General features: G+C 54.1%; 1 protein-coding gene and 1 long non-coding RNA gene across 5 annotated transcripts; one reads left to right on the forward strand and one right to left on the reverse strand.

Annotated features, from left to right (window-relative positions):
• Positions 1 to 1,161: 1,161 nt before the first annotated feature.
• ZBTB45 (zinc finger and BTB domain containing 45) lies at positions 1,162 to 9,209 on the reverse strand. 4 transcript variants are annotated; one of them, XM_003816638.6, is made up of 3 exons: positions 7,369 to 9,209; positions 4,022 to 5,300; positions 1,162 to 1,936 (listed from the first exon to the last, which is right to left on the reverse strand). In XM_003816638.6, exons 2-3 carry the CDS (start codon positions 5,298 to 5,300, stop codon positions 1,680 to 1,682), a joined length of 1,536 nt encoding a protein of 511 aa, XP_003816686.1. In that variant the 5' UTR covers positions 7,369 to 9,209; the 3' UTR covers positions 1,162 to 1,679. The 4 variants fall into 4 exon arrangements, with proteins under 4 accessions (XP_003816686.1, XP_008967913.1, XP_008967914.1 ...); XM_008969665.6 differs by having other exon boundaries at positions 7,244 to 9,209; XM_008969666.4 differs by lacking the exon at positions 7,369 to 9,209 and adding an exon at positions 6,897 to 7,244.
• Positions 7,900 to 20,865, forward strand: LOC106634151 (uncharacterized). Its single transcript, XR_008622141.2, has 4 exons — positions 7,900 to 8,031; positions 9,385 to 9,529; positions 15,354 to 19,979; positions 20,606 to 20,865. It is a non-coding gene; the product is annotated as an uncharacterized LOC106634151 (long non-coding RNA).

Consider the following 20,865-nt stretch of genomic DNA (forward strand, 5'->3'; position numbering starts at 1 on the left):
CCAAACAGAAAAGCAACAGGACAGCAAGGTGGACCTCACTGGGAGGTCCTCCTGTGACACCCACTGAAACCCTGAGGAGAGGGGCTCAGCCAGGCTAAGCCCCTTGTCCCATGATCCAAGGAACCGTAGCCTCCTGCCAGGCATACAGCAAGTGCTCAGTAAATACAGGAACACTTGCATCGCCTGGATTCAAACCCAGCTCTGTCCCCCACCCATGTGCTTGCTCTGACTCTCTGCTCCACCTCTGGCTTTGACGACGATGGAGTCCTGGGGTTCAGGAGACTGAAGTCAGCCCATGATGCACACAGTTGGATCATGAAAGCCCTGGCCTCTCACCTTGAGGAAGCAGTCTCAGAAGGTGAACCCAGAGGAGCTGCCATTGGCCTAGGAGCCTGGCAGGTCAGGCTGGGGTATGGCCTGGGGCCATACGCCACTCCACCAGCTCCAAATCCTTATGGCAGGGCACCTAGGCTAGGAGCCACTATTGTGCTGAAGAGGAGAGGGGCAAAGAGTGGCTGCTCTCTCCGCTGGATGCAGGGGCCTGGGACACTGGCTGGCCAGTAGGGGTGGTGTCCCCAACCGCCCAGCAGTCAGCCCCAGGATCCCACCCCTCATTGTTTCCTGCCCCCAACACGGCCATCGGAGCCCTCCCTGAACTTTGCCCCCAGCACCAAGGGCAGATATATGGGGGCTTATATACCCTCAGTGCAACCTGGCCCCAAAGATCCCCCTGGGCTCCCCAAAAGTAAGGTGCTCAGCCATGTCCATCAGGGTCGGGGAGGGGAAGTCTTAAGTCCAAAAGACCCTTAGAGCCTGACTGGAAGATCTATGGGAGGGGCCTCAAAGGTCGTGGACAGCAGCAACCAGGAGTATGATGGGGCTTTCACGTGGCCTCCCTCTCGGAGACCCACCTCAGATGTGGCCTGCCTATCCTACTCCCCACAGGACTGAGGGATCCAAGAGAACCAAGTGCCGGTTATATATGCAGCCCACCTTAGCCCCTACAGAATAGAGGTCCTAGATGGCAAAGTGGACCATCCTGTTCCTGCCCAGGACAGCCTGTGGGCCGCATGGATGCCACCCAAGAACAGGGACGCTGAACCCTGACACTCACATCTTGTCTATGAGGGCAAGGCACGCACTGATCCAGGTGCTCACAGCTTCGTGGTTTAGGCCCCATGGCCTACAGTCCTTTATTAGAGCGAGAGTCCCGAGGCCCAGCCCCCATATATGATGGGTCCACTTGAGTCTCCTTAGGCGCCCCATGAGGGAGTAACAGCTTGGGTAGAGAGCTAGGGACCTTGCCCAGCCTGACCCTGGGGCAGGCAAGCGGCCCCCCAGCCCCCACCACCACCCCAGGAGAGGGCGGGGTGAGAACCGGAGTCAAATCTTGGGCCGGGTCCAAGCGCCTGAGCGCCCGGTTTACGCAGGAAATAGTCCAGTTCTCAGAAGTGGTCTAACTAGCCCCAGCCCGGCATCACCTGGAGGGTTCAAGCACATGGAGGAGAGGAGTAAGGCGGACTTAGGCCCTGGTATGGAGAAGGGGTGAAGGGAGAGAGAGGACCTGCGCTCAGGAGGGAGCGTGGTCTAGTGGCGGGAACCACGGGTCCCGCAGCGGGCGTGGCCGACTGTGCGGGAGGCCCCGGATCTACCGTGGGCGAGGCCAGGCCCCGGCCCCATCAGGGCGCAGGGTGCGCAGCCAGGTGGCGCTCCAGCAGCGCGCGGTGCGAGAAGACCTTGCCGCAGGCGGGGCAGGGCGCGCGCTCGGGCCGGTGAGTGCGCATGTGCACGTTGAGCGAGCTCTTCTGCGTGAAGCGCTTGGCGCAGACGGCGCACTGGAAGGCGCGCACGCCGGTGTGCGTGACCATGTGTTTGAGCAGGTAGTCGCGTAGAGAGAAGGATCGCCAGCACACGGCGCACTGGTGCGGCTTCTCCCCTGCGGACGACAGGGCGGGCCGCGAACGCAAGTCAGACTCTACAGCTCCCCGCCCCCACCCCACCCCACCCCCACCCTGGGCTCCTGGACCTAGCAGGGGCTCCCCTCCCCTCCCGAACCACCACCCCGGGATCCCTTGCCTATCAGAGAACCCTCCCCTCACTATGGGATCTTCCTGCCCAGCAGGGACACCCCCTCCTCTCCAGGACCTCCCTTCACGTTGGGACTTTCCTGCCCAACAGGGATCCTCATACACTGTGAGGTACCTCTCTCCCATCCCTTCCTGGCAGGGACCCCCTTTCTGTTATCCTGGGATATCACTGTGACAGGGCACCCCTAAATCCAGCAAGCACCCTGTCTGCAAGGAACCCAGCCTGTCTGGAACATCTGTTGGCCATCTGGACTGCCCACTGGGATCTCCCTCTACCCTCAGTTACCCTCCCCCTCAACCCCTACCCACCCGGCACAGGGAGACACTGGGACCTGGCCCCCCTCGCCTATGCCCATAGAGTCCCCTAAACTCAGTCTGACAAGGCCGGTGCCCTTTCATAAGGAGGGACCTGGGCACATCTGCCACCTTCCTGCAGGAACCCCCAGTTGCCCAGAACCCCTGCCCGCTGGCCACTATAATGTCCTTGGTGTGATAGAGAGAGCTCCTCATTCTGGGTTAGGGGAGGGGAGGCAGGCTGAGTCCACCCCTAGATTCATCAGATGTTAACAAAATGCCTGTCTCAGCCAGGCGTGGTGGCTCACACCTGTTAATTCCAGCACTTTGGGAGGCCAAGGCAGGCAGATCGCTTGAGGCCAGGAGTTCGAGACCAACGTGGTGAAACCCCATCTCTACTAAAAATACAAAAAATAGCCGGATGTGGTGGTGCACGCCTGTAATCCCAGCTACTTGGGAGACTGAGGCACAAGAATCACTTGAACCCAGGAGGCAGAGGTTGCAGTGAGCCGAGATCACACCACTGCACTCCAGCCTGGGCAACAGAGGGAGACTCGGTCTCAAAAAAAATTAAAAAAAAAAAACCCTATCTCAGTGGCAGGGGACTGAAAGGCAGTGCCTGCCAGAGGGTACCCCAGAATAACCTGGCCCAGGCACCTGGCTCAGATCACACACTTCACACAGCCAGCACTACCTTGGGGCCTCTGGCAGTTCCCTGGAGACTAATCACCCAACTCCCTTATTCCCAGGCCCCTGGCTTCTCCCAGGGCAGCCAGAGGTGATTTTAAACTGACATCTCAGTCACTCCCCAGCTTAGAACACCATGGCTTCCCCACCACTCACAGTCAAATCCCAAGTTCCAGCCCCTGCAGAAACCCCCTCACTATCACTGTGGCCTTCCAGCCAAATTTTTGCTTTTTCTGACAATGCTCAGCAGGCTTCTGCTTTCCATTCCTTTGTCCTCCATCTCAGAGCCCCCAGGGAGCATCCTCACCACATTCCCCAGTACCATCCTCCCACTCTTTACCTCTCCTGCAGCACTGCAGAGCCGCCTCCCTGACACGGCCAAGGTCCAAGGGAACCTCCCCACAGCTTTTCGGGGTCCTCTGCAGCTGTGGAGTCCCCACACTACCTATGTTTTCCTACTCATGCCCCAGTCTCAGGAGTTCCTGGGGCCTTCATCCCACCACCTCTGAGGGCTTTCTACCCCTGGGCCTGTAAACCCATCCTCCCTTGCTGCCAGCCTATAACGGGACAGCTGGAAACCAGAGAGACACAGGAGGGTCCCTGGAGCATAGTTTCCCAACCTGCCAGGACCCCCTGCCAAGGCTCCATCCCCATCATGTGCATCCCAGGCTGCTCAAGTTTCCACCACCACCCTTCCAAAGGCCAGGACAGGCTCCTGCTTCCCTACCCAGCCTCAGGATCCCCCTCCACAGAAGCCAGTGCCTGCTGCTCCACAGAGTGGGGCTTTCCCCTCCCCCACATACCTTGCACTTGGGGGAAGACTCAATTTCCAGGCCCCCTGCTACCCAAAAGTAACAGAACAGTGCCAGTGCCCTGTAACTAGTGCTCAATTCCCCCTCAGGTTTAACTCTCCGATGAGAGATTGCTCCCTCTCCTCCCCTGCCCTGGCTCACCCGAGTGGATGAACATGTGCTTGGTGTAGTTTTTCCGGGAGCTGAACGTCTTGCGACAGTGGCTGCACTCATAGGTAGGTGGCTCAGCACCTGGGGTGCGAGCAGGGGTGCCTGAGGGGGCCGTGGTGGGAGCAGCAGAGGGAGCCGGGGCCTCCCCCAGCTGAGTACTGGGGGCTGCCTCGGGCTGGAGTGTGGGGTAGAAGGCGGGTGGGGGCGCAGGGGCTGGCCCCGATGGTGCTGAAGGGGGTGGTGCGGGTGGCCCAGGGGCACCCAAGTGAAAGGGGAAGAGTGCAACGGGCGGCCCTGGGGTCTTCACACCAGGCGGGCGGGGTCCAGACAGTATGCAGTCGGGCTGGACAGGGGTCTCAGTGGGACAGCCTTCGGGGACAGCACCATCCTCGTCGTGCCAAGTGGATACATAGCTGTCTGGAAATACGTCCTCAGATGACCCAGCTCCCCGAAGAAAATCCCTCCCAGCACCACTGTAGTCAGCGAGGCCAGTGGGTGCAGGGGGCTCCTCGCACGCGCTGTCAGCAGCAGCAGTGAGGAAGCCAGCAGCACAGTCTGGGAAGGAAGGAGGTGCCTGGCCCTCGCCTGGGCCGCCACCTTCGCCATCCTCGCCATCGGTCTCATCGTCACTTTCCTCGTCATCCTCGTCACCTCGGTCATCAGGGGCCGCGGACAGTGAGGGGTCAGCATCAGTCCCCTCAGCCTTGGCAGGTGTTGGGGGCGCTGGCAGCTGCAAACGCGCGGGCTGGCGCTGCTTACGGCTGTGTGCAGCACCGGGGTGCCCCGGGGGACGTGCAGCCAGCAGGTGGCGCAGGCGGTGACGCAGCTGCGCAGGTGCGAGTGGCGGGGGCACAGGGGTGGGCAGGGGCGTGGGCGCAGAGGTGCCCGGGGCTCGAGCGCGGGCGATAATCTGCGTGCATTCGTCGATAACTGTCTGTATGCGAAGCACCGACGCGGCCGTGAGCACCTGCAGGGCTTCACCCTGCGCCACAACGAGCGAACCGCTATACAGGAACTCTACCAGCTGTCGCACTGTCTGCGCGGGCACCACCGGAGGCACACGGATCTCAGAGTGGCCGAGCAGCAGCTTGTCTTGGAAGAAGGGTGAGCCGGCCGCCAGCACGCAGCGGTGGGCACGCAGCGAAGCTTCACGAATGCGCACAGTCACGTCACAGAAGTGTCCCCCAAGCCTCTGCCCATTGAGGGTCTCAAGCAGAGAGCGTGAGAAGTTCTGCAGGTGTATGTGATGCACAGCCTCTGCAGCTGCCATCTGCACAGAACAAGAGGAGGGCAGGGAGAGGTCAACTGAGGACCCCCATCTGTCCCAACATCCCTGTCCCCTCACCCCTTGTTGCAGGACAGGGCTCGAGTGCACCACACTCCAAGGCGCGCTAACCCATCCCTCCCCAGCTGCCCTTCACAGTCCCCATTCCCAACACAGGACACTCCAGCACTCCCTCCTCCCCCTACCTCAGACCTGGCCAGGCCGTCTACAGCCCCCCATTAACGCTGCAAACCCTAGCACACCCCTAGGAGAGGGTGTTGGCCTCAATCACTGCTCCCGAAAAGGTTCAGGCCTTGGCCTACTCTATGTTGACTCACCCACCCACCCCACCCCAACTCCAGTAACCCTAAGCCTCCCCATGTGCCCCTCCAAGAGGGCAGCCTGGTGTGTAGAAGAGGCCAGGGACCCCCATCCCAACTGGCTAACCTGCCTCACCCCGAGTAGACCTTGCTCTCTACCCAGCTAGCTTCCACTCCTCCTCCACCCCTGCTGACAGCTCCTTTTGGTTTCCTTTAGCCACATCCCCCCAGTATGAGACCCTGTGCATAGGCAGGATTGCTGCCTCAGAACCAGGTCACCTTAACTAGTATATACAGAGGCTCTCGCAGGAGTGGGGTGGCATGACCTGCTTCCTCGGCAGGGTGGTTCTGGGTGTGCCTAGTCACTAAGGGCTGAGGGTAAAAGGTTGGGCAGTACCTTGGGAGATGCCCCAGGGAAACCAGTACATGCTCCCTGGCAGCCCCTAGCATAGCGAGCAGGGAGGTGGCTCCTGCAGCCCCAGCTTCTTGCCATCTCGATGGGGCCTGTGGGGCCCAGGGTGTGTGTGTGGCACAGAGAGGGGAAGTGTGGATTGAGCAGGGGTGTGTGACTGGATAGCTGCCCATGGAGCAAGCGGGGACACGGCCCAACATCAGGCACCAGAAGGGGGAGGGGGTAGTCCTCAGAGGACTCTGGAATCTGAGGAGTTCTGCTACTCCATCCATCAAGCAGGTAAACCGTGACCCTTCGGCCTGTTTCCCCTTCTATCAAACAAGGGATGAGATACTCGGCTCATCCCGCACCCAGACTGCACACACCTCCAGTCTAAGGGAGGAGGATAGGAGCTCTGGACTCTGACATCCGTATAGGCTCCACCAGCCTGTCTCTCCCTTGGAGTCACAAAGCCCCAGGGTGGGCTCAGCTTGATGCTGCCCCTACACCCTCGGGCTCTACTGGGGTCTCAAGATTCAACCCCTCCGACTCCTTATGCCCAATCCGCCGTCCCTTTGCTCAGCCAGACGCCTCCCTTTTTTGCATGCCCCACATTTGACCCTCAGACCACTTCGAGCACCTCCACTGCCCCGTTCCCGCTGTCCTGGACGGATGAAGAAACCTGGCTGGTGTCTCTGCGCCCCTCGCCTCCCCTTCTGTTCCCCACACGGCAGCCAGAGGGAGCTTTTCCAGACTACGGATCCGGATACATCACCCCGCTCCCTGGCCCCGTTCTGAGCCTTCTGTGCAATGCCTCAAAAAAGCCAGGCCTGTGCCCGCGCAAAGGCTAACTCAGCAAGCAGCACCGCCCCATCTGTATTCACCTAGCACCTGAAAGGATTCTAATCTGTCCGGCCGATGGGGACAGAAACTTGCGCATCAACCCGAGAGACTTGAACCTTCCTTTCCCGCCCCGCCCCGCGGCGGGCTCCATTCCTCAGTCCCGACGCCGCAAGGCCGGCCTGGACACTTCAGAACAAAGGCCTGCACGCGAGACCCGGCGCCCAGGCCAGCTTCCCGGGTCTGGCGCCGCACACTCCCGCCACGCCTTCGCCGCGCCGTGTGCTTTACTCCGAGCACGTTCTCCCATACTCTGCTCCATTGCCCGCGCCCCACCCTACGCCCAAAGCACCCCTCTGACCCGCCGCTGCCACCCCGCACTCTGGCCCCCGCCGTACCCCGGTCCTGCAGCGCCCCCTCGCGTTCTCAGCGTGCGCTTCTAGCGGAGCGCAGGTGCCCCTCCCCTGGCACGCCCCAGCCTCCTCGCCCGCCCTGCGGCAGGGGGATGCCCATTCGACCCCACCTCCGACTCCTCTTCAGGCACCAGGCTCTGCCGTGGCCGCTTCCTCCTGACCGACTACAAGGCCGCACTTCCGGGCCGTTACGCCGGCGGAACGGAGGCCTGCGGTCGCGGCGGCTCAGGGGAAACCCTAGGCCGAAGCACGTTTCCGGTATTTTTATGGCGATCAGCTCCCGCCAGTCGGCACTCCGGCTCTCCTCTTAGTCGGAACCAAAGTCGAAGAGGCTAGGGCTGCCGCGTCGCGAGGAATGTCTGGACCAGAGCACTCTTCCGGCGTCGCCCAGGAGATCAGGGGTGTGGCGGGCCTGCGCGATCAATCCGCAAGCGCCCTGTGATGCAGAATAGGAAGGCAGTTCCCGCCCCAAGTCTCCAACGTGTTCTGGCCAGTTTAAACCCCACTGCGAACCGGGGAAGTGGCCTTATTCCTGTGACACGGGTGAGAGCTGAAGTAGGTCTCGGTCCCTGGCCGCCAGGAGGTGCAAGCAAGCTACCACTACTGCAGACGCTCCAGGCCCGCCCGCTGTGGGTGGGACTGGGGAGAGGACCCCATCTCGGCCTTGGCACCTTCTACTACAACGCAGACAGGAATAGACAACTGCCTCACCCTGCTCTGGGCCTCCCCTGAGCTAGACCCTGTGAGATTCTGGGACATTGCAAGTCAATCTGGTATGGGGGACAGAATTCTGAAAATGGCCCCCTCCGAGATTCCGTGCCCAAATCCCCAGAACCTGTAAATATGATTATCTCACCTATGAATAGTTACACTACATGGTGAAAGGGTTTTTGCAGACATAATTAAGGTTACTCATTAGCTGATCTTAAAATAGGATATGATTCTGGATTATTTTGGTAGGTCCAAGGTATCATAAGGGTCCTTAAAGGGAGAAGAGGAAGGTGGAGAAACTTGAAGTAGGAGAAGGGTTCCAGAGGCTTTGAAGGTAGAGAGGTCCATGAGAGGAAATGCAACAGGACAGGTGTCATGCTGAGAATCTGAGAAGAGCTGCAACAACAGCCAGCAAGAAAACAGACCTCATGGCCCGGCGCAGTGGCTCATGCCTGTAATCCCAGCACTTTGGGAGGCCAAGGCGGGTGGATCACGAGGTCAGGAGATCGAGACCATCCTGACTAACACAGTGAAACCCCATCTCTACTAAAAATACAGAAAATTAGCTGGGCGTGGTGGCAGGCGCCTGTAGTCCCAGCTACTCGGGAGGCTGAGGCAGGAGAATGGCGTGAACCCGGGAGACGGAGCTTGCGGTGAGCTGAGATCGCGCCACTGCACTCCAGCCTGGGCGACAGAACGAGACTCCGTCTCAAAAAAAAAAAAAAAAAGGCCGGGCGCGGTGGCTCACGCCTGTAATCCCAGCACTTTGGGAGGCCGAGGCGGGCGGATCACGAGGTCAGGAGATCAAGACCATCCTGGCTAACACGGTGAAACCCCGTCTCTACTAAAAATACAAAAAAAAATTAGCCGAGCGCGGTGGCGGGCGCCTCTAGTCCCAGCTACTCAGGAGGCTGAGGCAGGAGAATGGCGTGAACCCGGGAGGCGGAGCTTGCAGTGAGCCAAGATAGCGCCACTGCAGTCGGGCCTGGGCGAAAGAGCGACACTCAGTCTCAAAAAAAAAAAAAAAAAAAAGAAAGAAAAGAAAACAGACCTTAGCCCTAGAAGTGCGTGGAGCTAGATTCTGCCCACAACCTGAATGAGCTTGGAAGCAAATTCTTCCCCAGAGCCTCCAGATAGCTTAGTCCATACCACACCTTGATTTTAGCCTTTATGAGACCCACAGAAGACCTACTTGGGCTTCTGACCTATGGAATGGTGAGCTAATAAATGGATATTGTTTTAACCTATAGAGTTTCTGGTAATTTGTTATAGTAACGATAGAAAACAAATACATCTGGTGAGACCCAGGGCCTCCACACAGTGAGAGTCCAATAAATGCCACTATTTGTTTCCCATCTGATGAACGCATTCCTCACATTTCCCTCACTGAAAGCTTTATTTCTGTGCCTTCCCAGCTTTTACCAGGCCCCTTCGTGATCTCATTCCTCAGGGAGCAGTTCTCACTTCCCCTATCCCAGAGGACAGAGGGACTCGGCAGTGAAAGAGGGAACCAACTGTCCAAACGCATGACTAGAACAAAGCCTCCAGAAGACAGACAAGGTCAGGATGCCTGTCCTTCACCCAGGACAGCTACTGGGTGATTGTGTTGTAGATGTGGTATTTGGAGGTCAGGGGGAGGAAAATATGTGCCAGGTGGGAAACCTCATTAAAACACAAGTCTAGGCTGGGCACAGTGGCTCACACCTGTAATCCCAGCACTTTGGGAGGCCGAGGCGGGTGGATCACCTGATGTCAGGAGTTTGAGACCAGCCTGGCCAACATGGTGAAACCCCGTCTCTTTTTTTTTTTTTTTTTCTGAGACAAAGTCTCGCTCTTGTCCCCCAGGCTGGAGCGCAATGGCGCGATCTTGGCTCACTGCAACCTCCGCCTCACAGGTTCAAGCGATTCTCCTGCCTCAGCCTCCTGAGTAGCTGAGATTACAGGCGCATACCACCATGCCCCACTAATTTTTGTATTTTTAGTAGAGACGGCGTTTCGCCATGTTCACCAGGCTGGTCTCAAACTCCTGACCTCAGGTAATCTGCCTGCCTCGGCCTCCTAAAGTGCTGGGATTACAGGCATGAGCCACTGTGCCCGGCCTGTCTCTACTAAAAATACAAAACATTAGCTGGACGTGGTGGCGGGTGCCCATAATCCCAGCTACTTGGGAGGCGGAGGCAGGAGAATCGCTTGAACCCGGGAGGCAGAGGTTATAGTGAGCTGAGATCGTACCATTGCACGCCAGCCTGGGCAACAAGAGTGAAAATCCGTCTCAGAACAAAACAACAACAAAAAACACACAAGTCTAATAACCTGCCATCATCATTGTCTTTGTTCAGACTCAAACCATGGCCTGCTGGACCCACTGGGTCTGCTTTCACTGGGCTGAGTTTTGGGAAGAGCATAAGGGTAGGTGGGAAAGGCATGCATGAGGCCTCTGAGGAGGGAGGACGGCCCTCCCTTGGGCAAGACAAATGAGTGAACCTTGGGCTGAGTGGCAGGATTGCAGTGTGTTGACGGGGGGAAGCCATGTCCCATTAGCCCCATTAGCATGTTTAAGGGGCTGTAGGGAAGACAGTGCACCTAGTGGGGTGGCAAACGCAGGAGTCCTAGCAGGAAACAATAGCTGCCCTGACAGCAGTGAAGGGTAGAAAGGGACAGATTCAGGGTAGGAAGGAGAGGACACGGGTGGCTTTAGAGAAAGTCTCAGCTCCAAGGGATGGGGCCTGGAGGATTAGGGCAAGATAGGGGTGGAAGACCCTGCCCAAGGGCTAGGATGAACACAGGAAGGAGAAAACCAAACCCTGACCTCTCTCAAGCAGCCAAGGGAGGTGAGAGCTGCAGCCTCAAGGGTTATTTTCCTTTTCTCTCTAAAGATCTTTTCACAAGGCTAGGCGTGGTGGCGTCTGTAATCTCATAATTTTAGCACTTTGGGAGGCTTAGGCAGGTGGATCACCTGAGGTCAGGAGTTCGAGACCACCCTGGCCAACATGGTGAAACCCTGTCTCTACTAAAAATACAAAAATTGGCCGAGCACGGTGGCTCATGCCTATAATCCCAGCACTTTGAGAGGCTGAGACAGGTGGATCACCTGAGGTCAGGAGTTCGAGACCAGCCTGGCCAATATGGTGAAAACCCCATCTCTAGCTGGGCATGGTGGCGGGCACCTGTAATCCCAACTTCTCTGGAGGCTGAGGCAGGAGAATAGCTTGAACCTGGGAGGCAGAGGTTGCAGTGAGCCGAAATCGTGTCATTGCACTCCAGCCTGGGCGACAAGAGCAAGACTCCATCTTTTTGTTTGTTTGTTTGTTTTGAGATGGAGTCTCACTCTGTCGCCCAGGCTGGAGTGCAGTGGCGCAATCTTGGCTCACTGCAAGCTCCGCCTCCTGGGTTCACGTCATTCTCCTGCCTCAGCCTCCCGAGTAGCTGGGACTACAGGCGCCTGCCACCACGCCCCGCTAATTTTTTTGTATTTTCAGTAGAGACGGGGTTTCACCGTGTTAGCCAGGATATGGACTCCATCTTTAAAAATATATATATATAGAAAAATTAGCTGGGCCTGGTAGCAGGCGCCTGTAGTCCCAGCTACTTGGGAGGCTGAAGCAGGAGAATCCCTTGAACCCAGGAGGTGGAGGTTGCAGTGAGCCAAGATCACGCCACTGCACTACAGCCTGGGAGGCTCGGTCTCAAAAAAAAAAAAAAAAAAAAGGGCTTGGGACGGTGGCTTATGCCTGTCATCTCAGGACTTTGGGAGGCTGAGGTGGGCAGATCACCTGAGATCAGGAGTTCCAGCCTAGCCAACATGGCAAAACCCCGTCTCCACTAAAAGTACAAAAATTAGCCAGGCGTGGTGGTGGTGGGCACCTATAATCCCAGCTACTTGGGAGGCTGAGGCAGGAGAATACCTTGAACCCGGGAGGCGGTTGTTGCAGTGAGCCGAGATCACGCCACTGCACTTCAGCCTGGGCGACAAGAGCAAGACTCCGTCTCAAAATAATAATAATAATAATAAAAAGAATGTGTATATATATGTGTGTGTGTGTGTGTGTTCATATATGTATGTGTGTGTGTGTGTGTGTGTGTGTGTGTGTATGAACCCAAAGACCTTAACCCTGGTTGTGGGGGCATTTCAAGGAATAAATGTGTACCTGAGAACACAGGTTTGACAAGCTAGGGAGGAGGGCGGTGTGGCCTGCAAATATTAAAAACTCCAGGCTAGGCCGGGTGCAGTGGCTCACGCCTGTAATCCCAGCACTTTGGGAGGCCGAGGCGGGCAGATCACGAGGTCAGGAGATCGAGACTATCCTGGCTAACACGGTGAAGCCCCATCTCTACTAAAAATACAAAAAAAAAAAAAAAAAATTAGCTGGGCGTGGTGGCAGGCACCTGTAGTCCCAGCTACTCAGGAGGCTGAGGCAGGAGAATGGCGTGAACCTGGGAGGTGGAGCTTGCAGTGAGCCGAGATCGCGCCACTGCACTCCAGCCTGGGCGACAGAGCGAGACTCCGTCTCAAAAAAAAAAAAACAAAAAAACAACCCCAGGCTAAGCCCAAGGCCTGAGATGGGAAATGGTGGCCATTGAGGGAAGAGTCTGTGAGAGCACAGTGACCACAGATGTGAAAGGAACAGAAGAAATTGAGCTCCAGGGTGACTGGGCCTCCTCAGCTGGCTAAGGCAGGGCCCCTCTGACAGCATGGGTCAGAGAACAGACAGCTCCCACCAAGGAGTCTTCCAGAACCTCTCGGCTGTGCCTGATTCCATCTCAGTCAGGATCCCAACCTCCCTCCACCCTCCATCACTTCCCGGCCAGCCTTTCATCCAGGCTCCCCCTCTTTGGCAGTCATACTCAAGTCCTTGTGTCCACAAACCCGGCCCCATCCTAGTGGGTTTGGGTTGTGCCAGGTGTGGAATACAGGTCCCATGATCCATGCACAATGGTTGTAGGGGCATTTCAAGTACTAAATGAGTACACACAGGAGCAGGCACTAAGCATATACCTGCAGAAATGCTTCCTGGTTTAAGGCAGATAGCAGCGGAGGCTGAGGGGTGGTCCCTGGCAAGGCAAATAGCAGCAGTGAAGACTTGAGCCCTTCTGATGGGACAGAGAAGACATGGGAGCCGTGTGAGGTGTGAAGGGGCAATGGCAGGATCCCCTGTATACTCCAGAAAGTCCTCTGAGGCTGCAGCTTAGAGAGAGGCTGGAGGGAGGCCCAGCCCCAGGCCCTGGTGGAGCCAGGGAGGTGGTAGAAGCAATGGCTGGGACCAGGCAAGTTGCCGTTGGGATTTACCAGAAAAGTAACAGCATCCATACAGGTATTGAGGGCTGTCAACAAAGGCAGGTGGGGGCAAGGAAAATTTACAACAGAGAAAAGATTTAATGTGCTTTCATATGTAAAATACAAAGAAGAAGGTACTACCAGCCCTGTGGACAGAGGCCTGAGAACTCCGGAAGAAGGAGACCTAAGCTGAGACAATACTGAAAACAACACAACTGCCACAGGCGCTTTGCCAGAGTCCCAGCACCTTGACCTGTACTGTGCCCTTGGATTAATTTTGAAGAGTTTAAAAAACCCAAAGGCTGGGCGCGGTGGCTCACGCCTGTAATCCCAGCACTTTGGGAGGCCGAGGCAGGCAGACCACCTGAGGTCAAGAGTTCCAGACCAGCCTGACCAACATAATGAAACCCCGTCTCTACTAAAAATACAAAAATTAGCTGGGCATGGTGGCACATGCCTATAATCCCAGCTATTTGGCAGATCACCTGAGGTCAAGAGTTCCAGACCAGCCTGACCTCCCAAAGTGCTGGGGTTATAAGCATGAGCCATGGTGCCTGGACTTTATTATTATTATTATTATTATTGAGATGCAGTTTGGCTCTTGCTGTCCAGGCTGGAGTGCAATGGCACAATCACAGCTCACTGCAACCTCCACCTCCCGGGTTCAAGTGATTCTCCTGCTTCAGCCTCCTGAGTAGCTGGGATTACAGGTGCCTGCCACCATGTCCAGTTAATTTTTGTATTTTCAGTGGAGACGGGGTTTCACCATGTTGGCCAGGCTAATCCCAAACTCCTGACCTCAGGTGATCCACCTGCCTCAGCCTCCCAAAATGCTGGGATTACAGGCGTGAGCCACCACGCCTGGCTATTATTATTTTTTTGAGACAGGGTTTCACTCTGTCGCCCAGCCTGGAGTGCAGCAGCATGATCACGGCTCACTGCAGCCTCATCCTCCCAGGCTCAAGGGATCCTTCCACCTCAGTCTCCCAAGAAGCTGGGACTACAGTTGTGGCCCACCACACCTGGCCACAAAATGTGTTTTGAGTAAAGCTCTAAGGTGAAGGGGAAAGCCCCAACCCCCTATTGTGGGACACCTGGCTGGTTCCATCCCGAAAAGCCACAGTGAAGCTCTAGCTGCATCCCAGAAGATACCACTGAAGCCAGGTTAAAATCATTCTCCATTTAATCAATTTTCCTCTATTGCACCCACTGCTCCTCGATGCCCTGGAGCGAGGAATTCCACCACCCACAGTAGGTGTAAGCTTGGCAGCTCCAGTTTTATGGCCCCAGGGGACAGTCTTTCACACCTCCAGACACGAACTCTGCCATATAATTTCCCATGTGCACAATTCAGTGATTTTTAGTCAGTTTGTTGTGTTGTGTAACCTTCACCACTCTCCTGTTTTAGAACATCTCCATCACCTCCATGAGATTGCTCAGCCCATTTCCTGAGCGTCCCCACCCCTGTCCCCATGAATCTGTCCATGGATGTGTCTGCTTGACATTTCCTATCAGTGGAATCACACAACATGAAGTCTTGGTCCCTGCCCTCTCCAGTCCTGTCACTTTGTCTCAGGCTCCTGTGCCACCCGGGTGTTGTGAATTGTCTCTGGTCAGATGGTTCAGTGTTTTCCACTCAGGAGTGGCTAGTCTGAGAAGTGCTTCCCTACTAAGGTGGGCAACTGAGGCAAAACAACCACCCAGCCTTGTTCTCCCAGCCGTCTTCCTGCTGGACTCATGGTGGCCAAGGCCTTAGTCCAGGAGGGATCAGCCTAGACTTGCCACACCCTGACTTTGTCCCCTCCCTCTTTACAAGGGCTGCTCTCCACCCTGCCTGCTTTGTGTTTAAGATATTGGGCCATGGCTCAGGCCTGTAATCCCAGCATTTTGGGAGGCCGAGGTAGGTGGATCACCTGAGGTCAGGAGTTTGAGACCAGGCTGGCCAACATTGGCAAAACCCTGTCTCTACTAAAATACAAAAATTATCTGGGCGTGGCAGTACGTGCCTGCAATCTCAGCTACTCGGAGGCTGAGACAGGAGAATCCCTTGTGAAAGATTCTCCCTGGGGCCTGAAAGCTTCGGGGGATAAATAACTCCTCCCTTCTCAGGCCCAGTCCCAAGATGCAAGGCCATTTGTGCCAGCAACGTGCATCAGCAAGATAGCAGAAGCAGGAAGAGAGCTGGCCGGAAGACACATACCCCTGAAGATGGTGGGAGAGAGGCCCTGGGTACCACATAGCAGTAACATCAGACTAGGACACTTCCTGTTTACAGGAGACTATAAAACTCCTGCCCTGTCCTTACTTGGGACACCCAGGCGCTCATTAAAATAGCATGTTGCTCCACACTGCCTCGTGTTGTTTGTTGGTGCGCTCTCGGGGTTCGAACCGATACTAGAGCCTTGCAGCTTGAACCCAGGAGGCAGAGGTTGCAGTGAGCTGAGATCGCGCCACTGCACTCCAGCCTGGACGACAGAGCAAGACTAGTTCTCAAAAAAAAAAAAAAAAAGTCCAGGTGCGGTGGCTCACGCCTATAATCCCAGCACTTTGGGAGGCTGAGGTGGGAGGATCACCTGAGATCAGGAGTTCAAGACCAGCCTGACCAACAGGGAGAAACCCCATCTCTACTAAAAATACAAAATTAGGCTGGGCACAGTGGCTCACGCCTGTAATCCCAGCACTTTGGGAGGCCGAGGTGGGAGGATCACGAGGTCAGGAGATCGAGACCATCCTGGCTAATACGGTGAAACACTGTCTCTACTAAAATTACAAAAAATTAGCCAGGTGTGGTGGCATGCGCCTGTAGTGCCAGCTACTCAGGAGGCTGAGGCAGGAGAATCACCTGAACTCGAGAGGCGGAGGTTGCAGTGAGCTGAGATCGCGCCACTGCACTCCAGCCTGGATGACAGAGCGAGACTCTGTCTCAAAAAAAAAAAAAAAAAATAATTTAAAAATTTTAAAAAGAAAAATTAGCCAGGTGTGGTGGCGCATGCCTGTAATGCCAGCTACTTGGGAGGCTGAGGCAGGAGAATTGCTTGAACCCGGGAGGCAGAGGTTGCAGTGAGCTGAGATCACGCCATTGCACTCCAGCCTGGGCAATGAGAACAAAACTCCATCTCAAAAAAAAAAAAAAAAAAAAAAAAGACATTGATGAACTCATCTTTTAAACTCATAAAGCATCTTTTGAAAACAAGGATGGGGCCGGATGTGGTGGCTCACATCTGTAAGCCCAGCACTTTGGGAGGCCAAGGCAGGGGGATCTCTTGATCCCAGGAATATGAGAGCAGCCTGAGCAACATGGCAAACCCTGTATCAAAAAAATACAAAAAAAGTTTAGCCATGCATGATGGCGTGTACCCGTAGTCCCAGCTATGCTGGAGGCTGAGATGGCAGCCCGAGGAGGTTGAGGCTGCAGTGAAGCAGGATGGTACCACCGCACTCAGAGCAAGACCCTATCTCAATAAATACACAGATAACCGTTTTAAAGTGAACAACACAGTGCCTTCTAGTATAGTCACAATGGTGTACAACCACCTCCTCCATCTAGGTCTAAAACAATTTCCTCACTACAAAATAAAAACTTTTCTCCCCTCTCCTCAGTCCCTGGAAACCATTAACCTAACCTTCTGTCTAAACAAATGTGCTGATTCTGGATTTTTTAAAATTATACTTTAAGTTCTGTGATACATGTGCAGAACGTGCAGTTTTGTCACATAGGTATACACATGCCATGGTGGTTTGCTGCACCCATCAACCCGTCATCTACATTAGGTATTTGTCCTAATGCTATCCCTCCCCTAGACCCCCACCCCAGATTCTGCATATGTTACATAAATGGAACCATACAATATGTGAGTTTTGTATCTGACTTCTTTCACTTAGCGTAAGGTTTTCAAGGTTCAACCGTGTTGTAGCACATACTAGTACTTCCTTTTTATGGCTGAATGAGACCCCATTATGGCTGGGTGTGGTGGCTCATGATGTCTGTAAGACCAGCACTTTGGGAAGCCAAGGCAGGTGGATCACTTCAGCACAGGAGTTTGAGACCAGCCTGGGCAACGTTACAAAACCCTGTCTCTACAAAAAATACAAAAATTAGCCAAGCATGATGGTGCATGCCTGCAGTCCCAGCTACTTGGGTAGGCTGAGGCAGGAGGATCACTTGAGCCTGGGAGGTCGAGGCTGCAGTGAGCCATGATGGCACCACTACACTCCAGTCTGATGACAGAGACCTTGCCATGAGAGCGCGTGCACACACACACACACACACACACACCTCAGTTGTATGGATACACCACATTTATTTATCCATTAATTAATTACCTAATGGACATTTGGGTTGTTTCTACTTTTAGTGTTTTTCTTTTGAGATGGAATTTTGCTCTTGTTGCTCAGGCTGGAGTGCAATGGCATGATCTCGGCTCACCACAACCTCCGCCTCCAGAGTTCAAGCGATTCTCCTGCCTCGCCTCCCAAGTAGCTGGGATTACAGGCACGTGCCAACACGCCTGGCTAACTTTGTATTTTTAGTAGAGATGGGGTTTCTCCATGTTGGCCAGGCTGGTCTCAAACTCCTGACCTCAGGTGATCTGCCCGCCTCGGCCTCCCAAAGTGTGGGGACTACAGGCGTGAGCCACCGTGCCTGGCCCTACTTTTAGTTATTATGAATAGTGCTGCTGTGAACGTTCTTGCACAAGGATTTGTTTGAACATCTGTTTTCTTTCTTTTTTTTTTTTTTCTTTTTTTGAGATGGAGTCTCGCTCTGTCGCGCAGGCTGGAGTGCAGTGGCGCGATCTCGGATCACTGCAAGCTCCGCCTCCCGGGTTCACGCCATTCTCCTGCCTCAGCCTCCCAAGTAGCTGGGACTACAGGTGCCCGCCACCACGCCCGGCTAATTTTTTGTATTTTTAGTAGAGATGGGGTTTCACTGTGTTAGCCAGGATGGTCTCAATCTCCCAACCTCATGATCCACCTGCCTTGGCTTCCCAAAGTGCTAGGATTACAGGAGTGAGCCACCGCTCCTGGCCTGAACACCTGTTTTCAATTCATGTGGGTATATACCTTGGAGGTGAATTGCTGGATAGTGTTTAACTGTTTGAGGAACTGCCAGGCTGTTTCCCATGGTGGCTACACCATTTTGCATTCCCACAGCAAAGTATGAAGGTTCTAATTTCTCCACATCCTCACTCTCACTTGTCATTTTCAGTTATTTTTATAGCCATCCTAGTGGGCGTGAAGCAGTATTTCATTGCGGTTTGATTTGCATTTCCCTGATGAACACTGATGTGGAGCATTTATTGGCCATTTGTATATGTTCTTTGAACCTCGTCTCCTTCTCCTTTTTAAATAGTTGTATTGATGTCTAATCTATAAGCCATAAAATACATACAGCATTTATAGGGTGGGATCATGTCATCAACCCTAACGTGGGGCACTGACAGCCTGACTGTCCCCTGTACACTTATGGGTTCCCCCTACACAGCCATGTTGACACCACACCCTCCATGTACCTCATAACATAAGCAGATAATCCTGGGCAGTGCAGGGATTTCATTATGGGTTGGCAAATTAGGCTTTTTCAAATTCTAGCATCTAATTATCAGTGGGCATTCTTTGGTAAGGAAGCAAGAACTGGGGCCATGTGTTCCCCTGAAATACGGTTCCCCTTGGGAAGGCAGGATTGATGCCAAGTTCTCAGAGTGAGGGGCTGGCTTAAAATCAGCATCATATGGTGACAGATGGGTTTATTTTTCTGGATCTCTTTTTTTGAGAACACTTAAGGACTCATGGGTAGTGTGGATTTATTGTGCATCAGCCGATGACAGTCACTGTTCTTTCTGATGCTCCAGCTGTTTGATCAGGTTTGGCATCTATGTCCTTTTAACATATTTCCACCATTCTTTGGGCACCTCTTACTTTGTAATACAACAAGGTGTTTCAGGCTCAGCTAGGACTTTCCCTGTATAGTCTGTCCCTGTACAGTCCTTGAATCAGCCATTTTCCCCAGGAGCCCTGGTTCCTATTAGCAGGGAAAGGGATGAGACTCTGGGCTCTGAGTGTCTCCTGTCCTCCCCCCTCCTTCCTTTCCCTGGAAGCTACAGGATGCTTTGGGAAGGCAGCAAACAGAAGGGGCGAGGGCACCCACCAAGTCCAGGATTGGGTTGAATTTGTACAGGTCACAATGTGGAGCTCTGAACAGTCCCTTCTACTCTCTGGGAATGGTTTTCCCATCTGTGAAATTGGGACTGAAGTAACTGAAAATGGCCCCCAATGATATATACATCCTAACTCTGAAACCTGGAAGTGTTACCTTATTAGGAAAAGGGGTATTTGTAATCGTGATTTAGGTTCTTGAAATGGGGAGATTACCTGGAATTATTTGGTGCGCCCTACATGCAAATTAACATGAATCGTAAGAGAGAGGCAGAGGAGAAAATAACGTAAGGCTACATGGCACAAACAACAGAAGATTTTTTCTCACAGTTTTGGAAGGGAAAGTTTAAAATCAAGGTGCAGGCAAAGTAGGTTTCATTCTGAGGACTCTCCTCTTGCTGTGTTGGGGGAAGCTGGGGTGGAGCTCTTCCACATATTTGTCTTTTCTTTTTTTTTGAGATGGAGTTTCGCGCTTATCGCCAAGGCTGGAGTGCAATGGCACGATCTCAGCTCACTGCAACCTCTGCCTGCCGGGTTCAAGCAATTCTCCTGCCTCAGCCTCCCGAGTAGTTGGGATTACAGGTGTGTGCCACCACGCCCAGCTCATTGTTTGTGTTTTTAGTAGAGACAAGGTTTCACTATGTTGGGCAGTCTGGTCTCAGACTCCTGACTCAGGTGATCCACCCACCTCGGCCTCCCAAAGTGTTGGGATTACAGGCGTGAGCCACCACCCCGGCCATGTTTTTGAGAAAAAGTCTCTCTCTGTCACCCAGGCTGGAGTGCAGTGGCGTGAACTGGACTCATTGCAACCTCTGCCTCCCAGGTTCAAATGATTCTCCTGCCTCAGCCTCCCGGTAGCGGGGATTACAGGCATGTGCCACCATGCCTGGCTAATTTTATATTTTTTTAGTAGAGACGGGGTTTCTCCATGTTGATTAGGCTGGTCTCAAACTCCCGACCTCAGGTGATCCACCCGCCTTGGCCTCCCAAAGTGCTGGGATTACAGGCATGAGCCACCACGTCCGGCCTAATTTTTATATTTTTAGTAGAGACAGGGTTTCACCATGTTGGCCAGGCTGGTCTTGAACTCCTGATCTCAGGCAAGCCTCCCGCTTTAGCCTCCCAAAGGCATTTTTTCTTATGGGGCATTAGTCCCATTATGGGGCCCCACTATCAGGACATCATCTAACCCTAATTATTTCCCATAGGCCCCATTTCCAAATATCATCACAATGAAGATTAGGGCTTCAACATACGAATTTTAGAGGACACAATTCAGTCCATAGCAACGATGCATAGAAGACAAGGCAATATGAAGTGAGAACAGAGGTATTTGAAGCTGTCAGCCTTCAAGACTGGAGTGATGCAGTGACAATCTGAGGCCACCAGAAACTGGAAGAAGCAAGGAAGGATCCTCTCCTGGCCTTCAGAACTTTGACAGAATAAAGTTTTTTTTTTTTTAAGCTGC

The sequence above is a fragment of the Pan paniscus genome, chromosome 20 (genome assembly GCF_029289425.2).
Source record: "Pan paniscus chromosome 20, NHGRI_mPanPan1-v2.0_pri, whole genome shotgun sequence".
NCBI classification, from domain to species: domain Eukaryota; kingdom Metazoa; phylum Chordata; class Mammalia; order Primates; family Hominidae; genus Pan; species Pan paniscus.

Bases quoted from the DNA above. Each gene is read 5' to 3' on its own strand.
- ZBTB45 (XM_003816638.6), bottom strand. From the start codon at position 5,300: ATGGCAGCTGCAGAGGCTGTGCATCACATACACCTGCAGAACTTCTCA. The intron at 1,937-4,021 runs GTGAGCCAGGGC...TGTCGTCCGCAG, and splicing joins GCACATGTTCATCCACTCGG to GGGAGAAGCCGCACCAGTGC.